This window comes from Naegleria gruberi, assembly GCF_000004985.1.
Source record: "Naegleria gruberi genomic scaffold NAEGRscaffold_46, whole genome shotgun sequence".
Classification (NCBI taxonomy): domain Eukaryota; phylum Heterolobosea; class Eutetramitea; order Acrasida; family Naegleriidae; genus Naegleria; species Naegleria gruberi.
In genome coordinates, this window is record NW_003163281.1 from 72,779 (window position 1) to 85,418 (window position 12,640).

General features: G+C 32.7%; 8 protein-coding genes across 8 annotated transcripts; 5 read left to right on the forward strand and 3 right to left on the reverse strand.

Annotated features, from left to right (window-relative positions):
- The first annotated feature begins 3 nt into the window (after nucleotides 1–3).
- On the forward strand, nucleotides 4–1,263 carry NAEGRDRAFT_55855 (uncharacterized protein). The gene is made up of 4 exons (XM_002673397.1): nucleotides 4–242; nucleotides 284–470; nucleotides 524–790; nucleotides 861–1,263. Exons 1-4 carry the CDS (start codon nucleotides 93–95, stop codon nucleotides 1,178–1,180), a joined length of 924 nt encoding a protein of 307 aa, XP_002673443.1. The 5' UTR covers nucleotides 4–92; the 3' UTR covers nucleotides 1,181–1,263.
- A 163-nt stretch (nucleotides 1,264–1,426) lies between these two features.
- NAEGRDRAFT_51526 (cyclin B1-like protein) lies at nucleotides 1,427–2,752 on the forward strand (the record flags this gene model as incomplete). Its single annotated transcript, XM_002673398.1, has 1 exon — nucleotides 1,427–2,752. One exon carries the CDS (start codon nucleotides 1,427–1,429, stop codon nucleotides 2,750–2,752), a length of 1,326 nt encoding a protein of 441 aa, XP_002673444.1.
- Nucleotides 2,753–2,952: 200 nt separating this feature from the next.
- Nucleotides 2,953–4,383, reverse strand: NAEGRDRAFT_51527 (uncharacterized protein; the record flags this gene model as incomplete). The annotated part of the gene is made up of 2 exons (XM_002673471.1): nucleotides 2,953–3,674; nucleotides 3,726–4,383. The coding sequence occupies 2 exons, from the start codon at nucleotides 4,381–4,383 to the stop codon at nucleotides 2,953–2,955; spliced, it is 1,380 nt and encodes a 459-aa protein (XP_002673517.1).
- Nucleotides 4,384–4,658: 275 nt separating this feature from the next.
- Nucleotides 4,659–5,687, forward strand: NAEGRDRAFT_51528 (uncharacterized protein; the record flags this gene model as incomplete). The annotated part of the gene is made up of 1 exon (XM_002673399.1): nucleotides 4,659–5,687. The coding sequence occupies one exon, from the start codon at nucleotides 4,659–4,661 to the stop codon at nucleotides 5,685–5,687; it is 1,029 nt and encodes a 342-aa protein (XP_002673445.1).
- A 237-nt stretch (nucleotides 5,688–5,924) lies between these two features.
- Nucleotides 5,925–7,033, forward strand: NAEGRDRAFT_71354 (uncharacterized protein; the record flags this gene model as incomplete). Its single annotated transcript, XM_002673400.1, has 3 exons — nucleotides 5,925–6,145; nucleotides 6,234–6,410; nucleotides 6,559–7,033. 3 exons carry the CDS (start codon nucleotides 5,925–5,927, stop codon nucleotides 7,031–7,033), a joined length of 873 nt encoding a protein of 290 aa, XP_002673446.1.
- An 87-nt stretch (nucleotides 7,034–7,120) lies between these two features.
- On the reverse strand, nucleotides 7,121–8,320 carry NAEGRDRAFT_51529 (uncharacterized protein; the record flags this gene model as incomplete). Its single annotated transcript, XM_002673472.1, has 1 exon — nucleotides 7,121–8,320. One exon carries the CDS (start codon nucleotides 8,318–8,320, stop codon nucleotides 7,121–7,123), a length of 1,200 nt encoding a protein of 399 aa, XP_002673518.1.
- A 316-nt stretch (nucleotides 8,321–8,636) lies between these two features.
- NAEGRDRAFT_71356 (uncharacterized protein) lies at nucleotides 8,637–9,449 on the forward strand (the record flags this gene model as incomplete). Its single annotated transcript, XM_002673401.1, has 1 exon — nucleotides 8,637–9,449. One exon carries the CDS (start codon nucleotides 8,637–8,639, stop codon nucleotides 9,447–9,449), a length of 813 nt encoding a protein of 270 aa, XP_002673447.1.
- Nucleotides 9,450–9,551: 102 nt separating this feature from the next.
- Nucleotides 9,552–11,525, reverse strand: NAEGRDRAFT_71357 (uncharacterized protein; the record flags this gene model as incomplete). Its single annotated transcript, XM_002673473.1, has 1 exon — nucleotides 9,552–11,525. The coding sequence occupies one exon, from the start codon at nucleotides 11,523–11,525 to the stop codon at nucleotides 9,552–9,554; it is 1,974 nt and encodes a 657-aa protein (XP_002673519.1).
- Between the last annotated feature and the right edge of the window lie 1,115 nt (nucleotides 11,526–12,640).

Consider the following 12,640-nt stretch of genomic DNA (forward strand, 5'->3'; position numbering starts at 1 on the left):
TATCTGGTCATCGGTTGTTTTTCTTCTCTTCTCTTTTAAACTTGGACGCGGATAGTTTTTTTTCATCATCACAATAATCAATTGATACAAAGATGACCTCACCCTCTGATTTGGATAGACAAATTGAAAAATTAAAACGTTGCGAGCTTATAAAAGAATCTGAAGTCAAGGCTCTCTGTCAAAAGGCTAAAGAAATTCTTATTGAAGAAGCTAACGTACAACGTGTTTTTGCCCCAGTTACCGTAAGTATTATAGTCATCATGATTATTAAAAGTCATCATAGGTATGCGGTGATATTCATGGTCAATTCTATGATCTGAAAGAACTTTTTAAAGTAGGAGGTGATATTCCTGATACAAATTATTTATTTATGGGTGATTTTGTAGATAGAGGATTTTATAGTGTAGAGACCTTCTTGCTTTTGCTTGCATTGAAGGTAAGATATCCTGACCGTATAACACTCATCAGAGGTTTGTATTATTCTTGTAAATTGAAAAATTCCTAACCAACAATATTATTTTAGGTAATCACGAAAGTAGACAAATTACACAAGTTTATGGTTTCTATGATGAATGTCTTAGAAAATATGGTAGTGTTAACGTTTGGAGATATTGTACTGAAATATTTGACTACTTGAGTTTGTCAGCTTTAATTGAAGATAAAGTATTCTGTGTCCATGGAGGTCTTTCGCCTTCTGTTACTTCATTAGATCAAATTCGTAAAATTGATAGAAAACAAGAAGTCCCACATGATGGTCCAATGTGCGACTTGCTTTGGTCTGATCCAGATGGTACGTTTTATTGATATTATTTCAAAATTTCTTAATCATTTATTGTTGTTGTGATTTTAATACTATTTAGATATTGATGGGTGGGGATTGAGTCCAAGAGGTGCTGGTTATTTATTCGGTGGAGACGTCGTTACTCAATTTAACCAAACTAACGGTATTGAACTCATTTGTCGTGCTCACCAATTGGTCATGGAAGGATACAAACACATGTTTAATGAAAGCTTAGTTACTGTTTGGTCAGCTCCAAACTATTGCTATAGATGCGGTAACGTTGCTGCCATTCTTGAATTGGATGAAAACCTGAAGAGGAATTTCAAAGTTTTCGAATCTGCTCCTCAAGAATCTAGAGGTATCCCAGGAAAGAAGCCAGCTCCTGATTACTTTTTGTAAACAATATAACCTAGTATTAATATATAATTTTATGATGTATTTTAAAATTTGAATGTTTAACATTAAATAATATCTTTTCATTTAATACATTCTGTAACGAATCTTATGCCTTAAACGAACGGCTTAAGGAGGAGTAAACTAAATGTTAAAAGCTGTAAGTGATTTGGCGCCTTCAAAAACCGTTAAATAATTGTTAACTTTGCATTTAAAACATAAAAAAAATACCCAAACGACCTTCTCCAAATCATGATGTACCAAAGATCCCACTCTTTGGTGCTTGATGAAAATACCAATCCTATCACCATTGCCGACAAGGACCCTATCAAACCAATTTCCATCCATCCAACTAAAGCCCCTATTAAAAAATCCATTAAAGATGACAATTCATCAGTTAGGACTGCTCTTTCTACCATCATGGCTCGTGTTAAGAATTTGAGAAAACGACCTGGTGATGAGAAGAGAGTTGAACTCAAGAGACAAACTAGTGACTATATTACCACTTCCACTCATTATAATACTGTAAATAATCAAGAGAATAGAGATCCACAACAACAAGAACAATCACTCAATACATCCACCACCTCCTCAACAGCAATAATTGAACAGGAACAACAACCACCATCCATTTCCAAATCATTGTCCACATCATCCCTTCCAACAAGTACTTTATCTACTACTAGTAGTGTGAGTGAGGAATCCAAACCTACCACACCTCAAAAGAAGACTACAGACGAATTGACTTCTCCTGGTATTGATAAAGCAGATTCTGAAGATCCTCAGTCTTGTATCGAATATGTTAAAGATATTCATTCACATTATAAGAAGATTGAAAACAAATATAGAGCAGATCCAGCTTACTTGTCGAGACAACCTTTCATGAGACACAAGCATAGATTCACCATTGTGAATTGGATGATTGAAGTTCATCAAAAGTTTAGACTCAGTACTCCAACAATGTATTTGGCTGTAGATCTTTTAGATCGTTTCCTTTCGAAGAATGACATTAATTTGAATCATCTTCAATTATTGGGAGCTACCTGTATATTTGTTGCTTCAAAGTATGAAGATCTTCAATATCCACTTTCTTCAGAATTGGTTAAGATTTCAATGAATTTATTTACTAAGGAAGATGTTCTGAAAATGGAAAGACTCTTGCTGAGAGATTTGGATTTCAATATCACAGTTGCTACAGTATATCCATTCCTTAAGAGATATCTCAAATGTGCTAGATGTGACTTTAATCAATTAGCTCTTGCCTATTACTTATCAGAATTGTCATTGTTAGAAGAGGCCTCTCTTTACTATCCTCCATCTCAAATTGCTAGTGCATGCATTTACGTTGCAGGAAGACTTTGTAATAAGAAGGATAGTTGGGATAGTGTTTTACAATACTATACTGGTTATTCTGAACAAGATATTGAGGCATGTGCTAGTGTAATTGTTAAAATTGCCAAAAAGTACAATACTAATGAGATTAAGACTTGTACAAGATCAAAATACTCTCAAGAAGAAAAGGCCAAGGTTGCTTGGATAGTAATGTCATACTTTAACAATAGATCCAAAAAGGATTAGTCAAACATTCTAACTAGATCGTCACTAAAGGAATACTTTGTGACATAAATCGTAAATAAACAAATTACCTTGATAAACTTTGCATTGATTGAAATTAGTATTTTCTGAATTTAATGTTCTTAATATCTTCATCAACATGAAAGCTTTTCAACACTGTTCAACCAGGATGAGAGTAATGTTTCATGATAAAACAGAGAAGTTTAATCAACTATAATTCTATCTGTGTCCATAGGAATTTCAAACTCTTCAAGACAACTTGGATTGACGAATTGCCTTGCCTTCATAAAATCATCAAACATTAATTCTCTTGGCATAATATTAGCCATAGATGTTTTGGATTTGATTTCTCTGTCAATTAATTCCTTAATAGGGAAGGATAAAGCTTTCTTACACAATTCTGTCAAGTCACTTCCACTGAAGAATTGAGTAGCATCAGCAAGCTTTTCAAAGCTGACAGTTGGAGAAACTCTTTCATTCTTGAGGAGCAATTTCAAGATTTGAATTCTGCTATTACGATCAGGGGCATCTATCTTGAATTGTAAAGGCATTCTTCTCAAAGCAGCTGTATCCAATTGAGATCTCAAATTGGTTGCGCCAATTACCATAACTTGATCACCATCAGATGTAGTTTCAAAACCATCCCATGCTGAAAGAATAATACTAATTCTTGCCTTTGATACTTCATGCATTTGATAACTGGCTTGTCTTGAAGGTAATAAACTTTCAATTTCATCAATGAAAATAATACATGGCTTGACTTTGGTGGCAAAACTGAAGAGAGCTCCAACTAATTTCTCAGTTTCTCCATAAAGGAAATCAGATAAGAATTCTCTTTTAACATTTAAGAAGGCACAATTACATTCCTTTGCAATAGCTTTAGCCAAACTTGTTTTACCAGTTCCAGGAGGGCCATAAAACAGAACTGTATAAATTTTGAATTATTAAATAATCAATTGTTAATAAGGATACTTACCTCCTTTTGGAAGCATTCTGAGTTTAATACTTGTTGAATCAGAGCTATTTCCTTCATAAATGTGTGGATATTTAAGTGGGAAACAAACAGATTCATAAATCTCCTTCTTTAATTTATCCATTCCTCCAATATCATCAAAATTATTATCCAAATCTTCAGGTAAAACTAAAAAGTCAGCTACAATTTTTTCATACTTATTCAAATATCTTTCATATAAAGAAATGTAATAGCTGTCATCATCCTTTCTCGGATTTTCTAAATGTAAACACTTATGAATTAATTCTCCAATTTTTCTCTTTTTTCTCGGCAGTAAATTTGTACCTGTTTGTTTGTTGTTAGTATTCAGCAAATTTGATAAGAGTGGCATGAACAAATACTTTATCGATAAGAAGGTTAATAGTAAAGTCAATCCAGTTTCAGAAAGAGAAAATATCAGCCTCGACAAACCAGAAGAGCCTCCACCACCAGATGAAGAGCTTCCTGTTGCCAATATTAATTCCGTATTTCCATTATTATTAAATAAAACTCCAGCTGGTGAACCGCTACTACCAGTCGAATTATTATTTAAAGATGTATCACTTGATGATGACGATGAAGGTGTTGTTGTCGTTGAAGTCTGCTCACTCAGAGAGGACCATAAATCCCGTAAATAATTCATTATTATTATAATTATTAAAATTAAACGCTATTAGCAAAGAAGGGGAGCCAAAACAATCAGCAAAATGTGAACGACGAAATATATGAGACCGGAAATTAGAGCTGTCTTTAATGCACAATTCTTGGTGCTTTAATTTTTTTGTAGTTGAAGTTTTTAAAAATCACGTTAATAATTTTCAATCAATTTTAATTATTATTAAATCGATATGAATTAAATTGAATTTTTATTTAAATTGATAGGGGGTCAATGAGAAATAAGAACATTGTCTAATAAAAATGCCACCATTCAAATGTTCGATTAATACTGATGACAATGATGATGATCGAATGCTGAAGAAATTACAGGCCCTGAATAAGCCAAATCCACCTCCGAAGACTAAATCATCTCATAAGAAAAGAATGGAAGATAAAAATCAATTAAAAATTTCTCCAATTGGAATTCCATTTGAGGTAATTTTTGATCATGTGGTGAAATATTTGGATATTGGAACGGCTCATAAGAAATTGAGATTAGTTTCAAGGCAGTGGAATGATATTATTTTGGGAAATGATGAGGATTATTCAGTGGAGTTTGAGATTGATATTGATTTTTCTAGGCAGCAATTTTTGAGTAAGAAATTTTACTCAACTGCTGAACGTGGATTTTTCAAAAATGTTACAAAACTTACAATGAAAGCATTGCCTCAAGGGATGAAGAAGACAGAAAATCGTACATTAATTCCAGGTAAAACGATTGTTACGAGAGGTTACAAGGAAAATGTTGGTGGAAGTGTTCTCAAATTCTTTCCAAATTTGAAAGTTTTGAATTTGAATGAAAATGAAATTCCAGAAGAAAAATTCAATTGGCTTTTAGACTTGAAATCCAATCAATTGGAAGAGCTTTATTTGGAGGGTAATGATTTTAAATTGAAAACTTGTGAACACATCAGTTCATGTGAAAATCTACAGAGCTTGACAGTTTTAAATTTATCCCACAACCAACTCACTGATGCAGGATGTAAATTACTATCTCAGAGTGTTTGTCTTCAAAATCTCAAAAACTTGAACATTTCCTCAACTGATTCCTCTCTTGACGGCTTGATGTATATTTCCAATGCAACATTTTCATGCAATTTAACAATTTTGAGAGCAAACAATAATAATCTTTCAGATGCATTTCATCAAAGAATCACAAATGGAGAATTTAAATTCAAATCTCTTCAAACTTTCTCAATTAGAAATTGTGAAATATCACAAGAAACTCAAACCCAAATTGCAAAGGACAAGAAATTGATTTCTACTACATTGGATCGAATCCTCCTGTAATAACATTAAATAATATTCAACATTTTCATCATCATCGCCGTGATCTGAAGCTTCCTTTTCATTGTTGCTGATTTTTCGTTAATGTTATCCAAATCGGCCCATCCACCCTTCACTTGTCAACAATAATTTTCTCCTTTCAATTTGATCTCTCCAATAGAAAAACAGACAATTCATTGTTAATCATTCTATTGTGTGTGGGTGTGTAAACGAAGATCCTCATCTTTAAAAAAAAACGCCATGTCATCCTCCAGATCATTGTTGTTGACTCAACTCGTCGCAACATGTTGTTTCTTGTTATTCTGTTATTCAACAACAATTACTTTCGCCAATGCCCAAGATTTAACTGGTTTAACAAAGTGTGCTAGTTATGGAAACCATTTTATTCAATGGACTATTTCTAATAGAGCTGATGGTACTCCATACTTACGTGCTCGTTATATTAAAAAAGGAGGTTACAAGTAAGTTTTATTTCAATGATTGGTACTGAGTCAGTTATTATGATTATTGTGTTTCGAATACTACTATTTTATAACTTTCGAATAATAGTGGTTGGGCTGCTTTCGGATTTAGATATGGTTACGCTTGGTCTCAACCTGTTGCTGATCCAGACAATCAACAACAACCAGACAAGATGGGTGAAGACACTAATCCATCTACTCTCTACATGGTTTACAGAAATCCACAAACCGATGCTCACAATTTTTATGAATTGATGGCTACTGCGTAAGTTTTATTATCATGTGATGATTTTCTCATCATTCTATTATTTCATCATTCTATTATATATTTTCACACATGATCACACCATGAATATATCCATACACATGATAATTTGTAAACATTATTCGAATAATATTATTCATGAGTTTAGAAGTGACACTCCATCAAATGTTGCTATTGCTGATTATGCTACTTCTAACGTTACAGTTCGTTCCTCCACCACCACTGGTCATATTCACTTGTATTTTGAACGTGATTTGGTTGTTAAGAAGGGTTCCAAGAATTACTTTAATTTCAATGCTACTAGAACTGATTGTAATCTCATGTTTGCTACTGCTGATAATGCTGCAATTACTAGTATTAATGATTTTGCCAATTCTCAACACAATTCTGCCAAGATTTTAAAGTATAATTTCATTTCTGAAACTGGAATTGATGCTGGCTCTGTTTCTCGTAGTTGTGCTGATTCTGTTTATGCAAGTGCTATGCCTGCTTATCGTACTCCAAAGGTTATTGTTGAACCAAGTTATGGAAATACCAAGAATGAGGCTCCACTTTCTCAATCTATTTTCCTCGTTGCTTATATTTTGGGAGCTATGGTTTTGGGCTTGTTTGCTTACTTTTAATACTCTCCTTGCTATAATGTAAATGATTTATTACATAGACAAATCATCAGTAGTATTTATATATTGAAAATAAAGTATTTTCACAAATTAAAAGTTGAACTCTTCTAATGTTTGATATTGGAATTGTTCCAACTCTTCTCTTGTCTTTTTCTTTGGTTTGAGAGGTTTGGCAAAGTAAGGAAGTTTCAATTCTAGATTTTTCACTAATTTCAAACTTTCTTTCAAGGTTTCTACTTTCGTTTCAGAGAGATTAGTTCTTTCAATATTTAAATATTGCAAATTTTTCATCAAACACAAATGTTCTATACTGAAATCATCAATTTTTGTGCCATCCAAATCTAAACCTTTCAGCTGTTTCATTTTAGATAGGTAGAGAGCTCCAATATTTCGAATAGGATTTTCTCCAAGATTAAGCTTTGTCAGATTCTTCATTTTGGAAATAAATTGTACACCTCGTTCATCTATTCTATTGCGGATTAGTTCTAATTGAGATAGATTCTCTAGTTTTGAAATAAATTGCACTCCATCATTTCCTATATTATTATAACTCAAAGAAAGATATTCGAGTGATTGTAGCAATGATAAATATTCAACTCCTTCATCATCTATTTTGTTATATGCAAGACTTAGATATTTCAAATTTGAAAGTTTGACTAAATGACGTAAAGATTCACTTCCAAAATTATTTCCAAACAATTTCAATTTTGAAAGAGTGGTAATTTGTGAAATGTTTCCCAGACCAATCTCATCAATATTTGATGCTTCCAATTCAAGTGTAATAAGGGGGAGTTTAGAAATATATTCCATGCACTTTCCTCCAAGATCAACTCCATTCAAATTCAAATGATTGAGATTGGAAATTTCACTCAATTGTTCAATATCATCCATGGATAGAACATTTTTCGATAAATCCAACTTTTTCAGACCTTTCAATTTCTTTAAATGATATAATCCTCCACTGACCTTATTATATGGGAGGGTGAGCTCCTCTAATGAGTTCAAATTTGAGAAATATTGTAAACTCTTTGGCCCCAAATTACATGAGCAAGCATTCAACCTCTTTAAACATTTAAACTTTGAAAGATAAATTGCATTTTCATCTCCAATATAACTGCCATCAATTATTAACTCTTTCAAATTCTCAAGATATGGAAAATTCTCCAAAATTGCAACTCCCACACTTCGACAACTAAATTTAACCATTGAAGATAACATTCCACTATCACAACATTCCCTAAATGATTCCTCCTTCTCAAATTCCATACCAATAGAGAAGCTTCTGGTCATTGAGAAGGGTGTTCCTTGTATTAGACTCTGCCACTGCTTGCACACATGCTGAAAATAACACAACAATTCAGAGCCATCAATGAATGAAAATATTTGATCTCTAATGATCTCTGCTGGGAGAATTTGAGAAAAATCTGTGAGTTGTTTTTCTTGCATTTTTTTAAACGAGTTTACAAAATAAATGTCATATTTGACGTCATTGTTGATATTAATAGGAAGCTAGTTCATTAATTTAATGAATTGAATCTTTTAGTGAATAGGTAGTTCATTACCTGCATTACAAAGTTGAACTTGGATTAAAACAAACTTTAAAAAAATGTCTCAACAACCTCCTGTACTAATTTCCACTCCCCAACAGTTTCATGATATGGTCTTGAACCCTGAAACAATTCCGAAACAATTCCGAGTTGAAAATTTAATAGGAAGAATAGTGAAGGGAAGAAGGGATAAACCAGAGGAATTTTTACAATTGACTGATGATGCTACTGATAGAACTGCTTTCATGTTTGGAGAGGATGGTGTAGAGAAATTGTTAGAAATTGCAGCAAAATTTGAACATACAGATGGGAAATTATCAAATGGAGCTGCTTTGGAAATGTTTCACTTGATTGGATTTGAGGAATCGTATGTGAAGGAAAAAATCAGTCAGAATGTTAGATTTGAGTTGTTAATAATTAGTAAGAGCTCTTTTATGAATGACTCGGGATCATTTGTAGAGGTTGCTAGTTGGGATGGTATTTGCTCTTTGGTGGAACATGTATTTCCAAGAATTCACCCAATTTGTTGTAAATATTTGGATCAACTCAAGACTACTACATTCGAAGAGATTAAGAAAATGGCAGATTTTGATTTTGGAGAAATTAGAAGATTCGGTTCAAGCCATCCTCTTTATTTTAATGAAGAAAAATTCTTTGAATATTGTAAAGAAAAGAAATTAACTAAGAATGAGGAACCATCTCTATTGGATATTAGAACTTTTTTCTATTATGCATGTGGAATGAGAGAATTATATTCAGGTGATGGATGGACTTACACTGAAAAAGGCGTAAAAGGTCTGAAGGAATATTTAGGACAAAATATTAAGAGATCACAACTTGTGGATCATACCTGTATGCATCTTGATGTTTAGAATAACTGTGAATGATGTCTAAATATTATCAGGCATTGAATTTCAAAGAAGGAACAAGATCTTGGTTTGAAATAAAGTTAGACGATTCCCTTTGGATTTTACTTATTGCTTTGCAAATCGGCTTGGTAGCTTGTCTGGTATGGATAATAGGGATGGACATGAGAGAGCTTGTTTAATTTGTGTATCTTTCCTCAAGTGTTTAGGAGCATACAAGTATACAACTGATGAGTACCTTTCCATGCATTCCAATAGGAGATCCTTGTCAGATCTAACTCTTTCTGAAGCATAATTGAAAATCTCGCCACCTGAATTTTCAATCACTGTCTTATCATCCCTCATCTTGTAGGTCAATAAACGAGGATCTATATTGCTCAAATCTGAAGGATATTTTTCTCTCAAGATGTCAATTGGTACCACTCCATACTTCAACAAATCTTGATTCGATTCAAAGGCCATACTCCAGAAAGTTTTATCCTTACGAAGCTTACTACTCATGAGAACGTTTGTAAATGCTGAAATTTCAAGCAAATGCAACATAAACTCATCATCTTTCAAGTATTCTGCTGGAATGAAATTTTTAACTGCATTGTAATTCATAGCATAGTCGATATCATCATTTTCCATATTTCTCAGTATTTCCAAGATTTGATTCATTGTCAATTGTAGTCCACTGACATATGTCAAAGCTGTAGGATTTGCTAATATTTTGACATCATTCTTGAGAGAATCACCAATGAAAAGAGCACTTTTTTCATTGATTTCAATACATTCTAACATGAATTCCCTATTATTTCTCAATTCAGGAGAAGCAATACTTAAGAAAATTACATTTCTATTTGAGATTTCCTCAAGGATTACATCTCTATCTTCCAAATATTCATTAGTCTTGTAATTTCTATGGAAATGTTGATTGATAACTTCAACCATGAGTGTTAAATTGTTCAACAATTCTGGCTCTACTGATTCAACATCCAATGTTACCTGCAAGAACCTTAAAATGTCCTCCTTTGTCTTGATTTTGAATGCACTTTCTTTCAAATCAATAGTATAGACCCAGTGTTTAGCCACTTCTGGATCATTGACAAATTCTGTTTGAACACGATTTGGATCTACTGAATAAGGGTACTGTTTCATTAATCTGATTGTAAAATCCTTATCCTTTCTTAAGCTATGATGCAAGAAAATGTGAGAACTATTGATATTGAACAAGTCAAAGTAAGCATCCTTATCCTTTCTAATCTCAGAAGGAAAAAACGCTGGAATATTTTGAAAATAACAATCTGGATCAGTTTCAAACATTTTCTTGACTGCTCCCAATATTTCTGGATCTCTTCTCAATTCAATACTGAGATATGGATAGAAATTAGCATTGGCTTTCAAAAACTCGACCAGATCCTTCTTATCTCCTTCTTGCATAATTTTCACATACTTTGTCATATTTCCTATCATTTCCTCATCTGGATAAAGTTCATTACCAAACAATGAAATTGGTTTGATTACATGAATTGGAATACTTTCAATCCAATCTTTGATATGCCCAATGCATTTCAATGATGGGAACATTGAAGTACCTGTAAATATGAAAAATAAGCCATTTCTCTTATCTAAAAGTGTCAATACTGAAGTGAAATGTCCTTTGTGTACCATAATCAAATTCTCTTGCCATTGATTTTCACCAAATTCACTATTCAATATCAAGGGAAAGGTTGAGTGTTCAGAGATTGGTGTTTCTGCAATAAATTCCCAATCATCAACTGGGGCAATAGAAATTAAATTAGAGAAGTGATATCTGCCACTTGCACAATTAGTCAACCAAACCTTCAAGTGAAATTGCATATTGGTAAAACCAAATTGATTAATTAAATTGGTTAATTGTTCATTGCTGAGTACAGGAGAATCATAATCATGGGCAAGTTCTTGGCAATATTTATGCCACTTGTCAATCAAGTCATTCTTCTCTTCTGTTTGATAAATTGCATCAAAGGTTGAATTTATCAATCTGTTGTGTGCTCTGTCTTCTGTTGAAAGGAATGGGAAAATCCTAACCACAACCTCTGGGATGTTGAAGATATTCATTTTTTTTAATGCTTATCTCACAGGGAGTTATGTGTCCATTATTTAAAGGTTACACCAGTCTATTCAAGGTTTCATATCTGTTTATAATTTCTTCCAAATTTACTGCCATGGATGGTAACATCTTATCAAATGCAAGTGTAAAAAAGCAGTCTTCAATCATAATAAATGTGAATAGAATAAAAATCTCAATTTCCAAAAATAAATTCATCTTCACAACCATCCAAACAGAATTGGATTGCCAAGTCAAACCCCCAAGGAATATTATTGATGATAAAGCAGATGAAGGAGCTAAATATTAACTATTCTTTATATTGGTGACAACTCAATAAATCTTTTTTCCCTTTTTCCATTACATTAATTTACTAAACTTTTAAAAATAAAAATCACAGTTTACTAAGGCTTTCATGATGAAAAAATCAACTAATCAATACAACAAGAATAATTATCATCAAAATATGAATAATTCAAGAAGGCAAATACCTCAATCACAACAACATCAATCGGTAGTTTCTTCTAATAATAATAATCAAACAATGAATAGGATAAACAATATAAATAATATGAACACCAATAGTGCAACAATTGGATCAAATTCTCAAAAGCCTTCAATTATTGTTCATCAAAGACTAAGATATCCTCCTGCTAGAAATGAGTTGAGTAAATATTATTCAATCCGAAACGCTGTTGATGATGAGCAGATGGCTGATGTTATATTTCCAACAATGAGATTAGCCTTCATTATTGTTAGCATTGATCATATTCACTTCCCTAATGAAAATAACAAGGAACACGGAGTTGCATCAAATACTGTAAATAATCAGAGAAAGGCTACAATAGAAGAGCTTGTCTCCATTGGATCATTCTTTGAAAGACCATTTGTAATATGTATGATTTCAAATCCAACAATGCTTGGAAGATTTACCGAATTGCAAAATATATTCACTTCAAAAGTAGTGGAGAGACAAACTGTGAGAGAAATCTATGTTGAAAACTCAAAGAAAGAGAATAAGAAAGTGGTTGTTAAGGATGATACTTTTCCACCAACTCTATTCAGACCTCCTCAACTTCTTCTTTGTAGCTCTGTGAGTGGTATGATGAATTGTATTCAAGAGTTG

Excerpts from the sequence above, each read along its gene's own strand:
- NAEGRDRAFT_55855 (XM_002673397.1), top strand. The coding sequence starts at position 93 with ATGACCTCACCCTCTGATTTGGATAGACAAATTGAAAAATTAAAACGT. Across the intron at positions 471-523 it reads CCGTATAACACTCATCAGAG|GTAATCACGAAAGTAGACAA; the intron begins GTTTGTATTATT and ends ATATTATTTTAG. Across the intron at positions 791-860 it reads GCTTTGGTCTGATCCAGATG|ATATTGATGGGTGGGGATTG; the intron begins GTACGTTTTATT and ends AATACTATTTAG.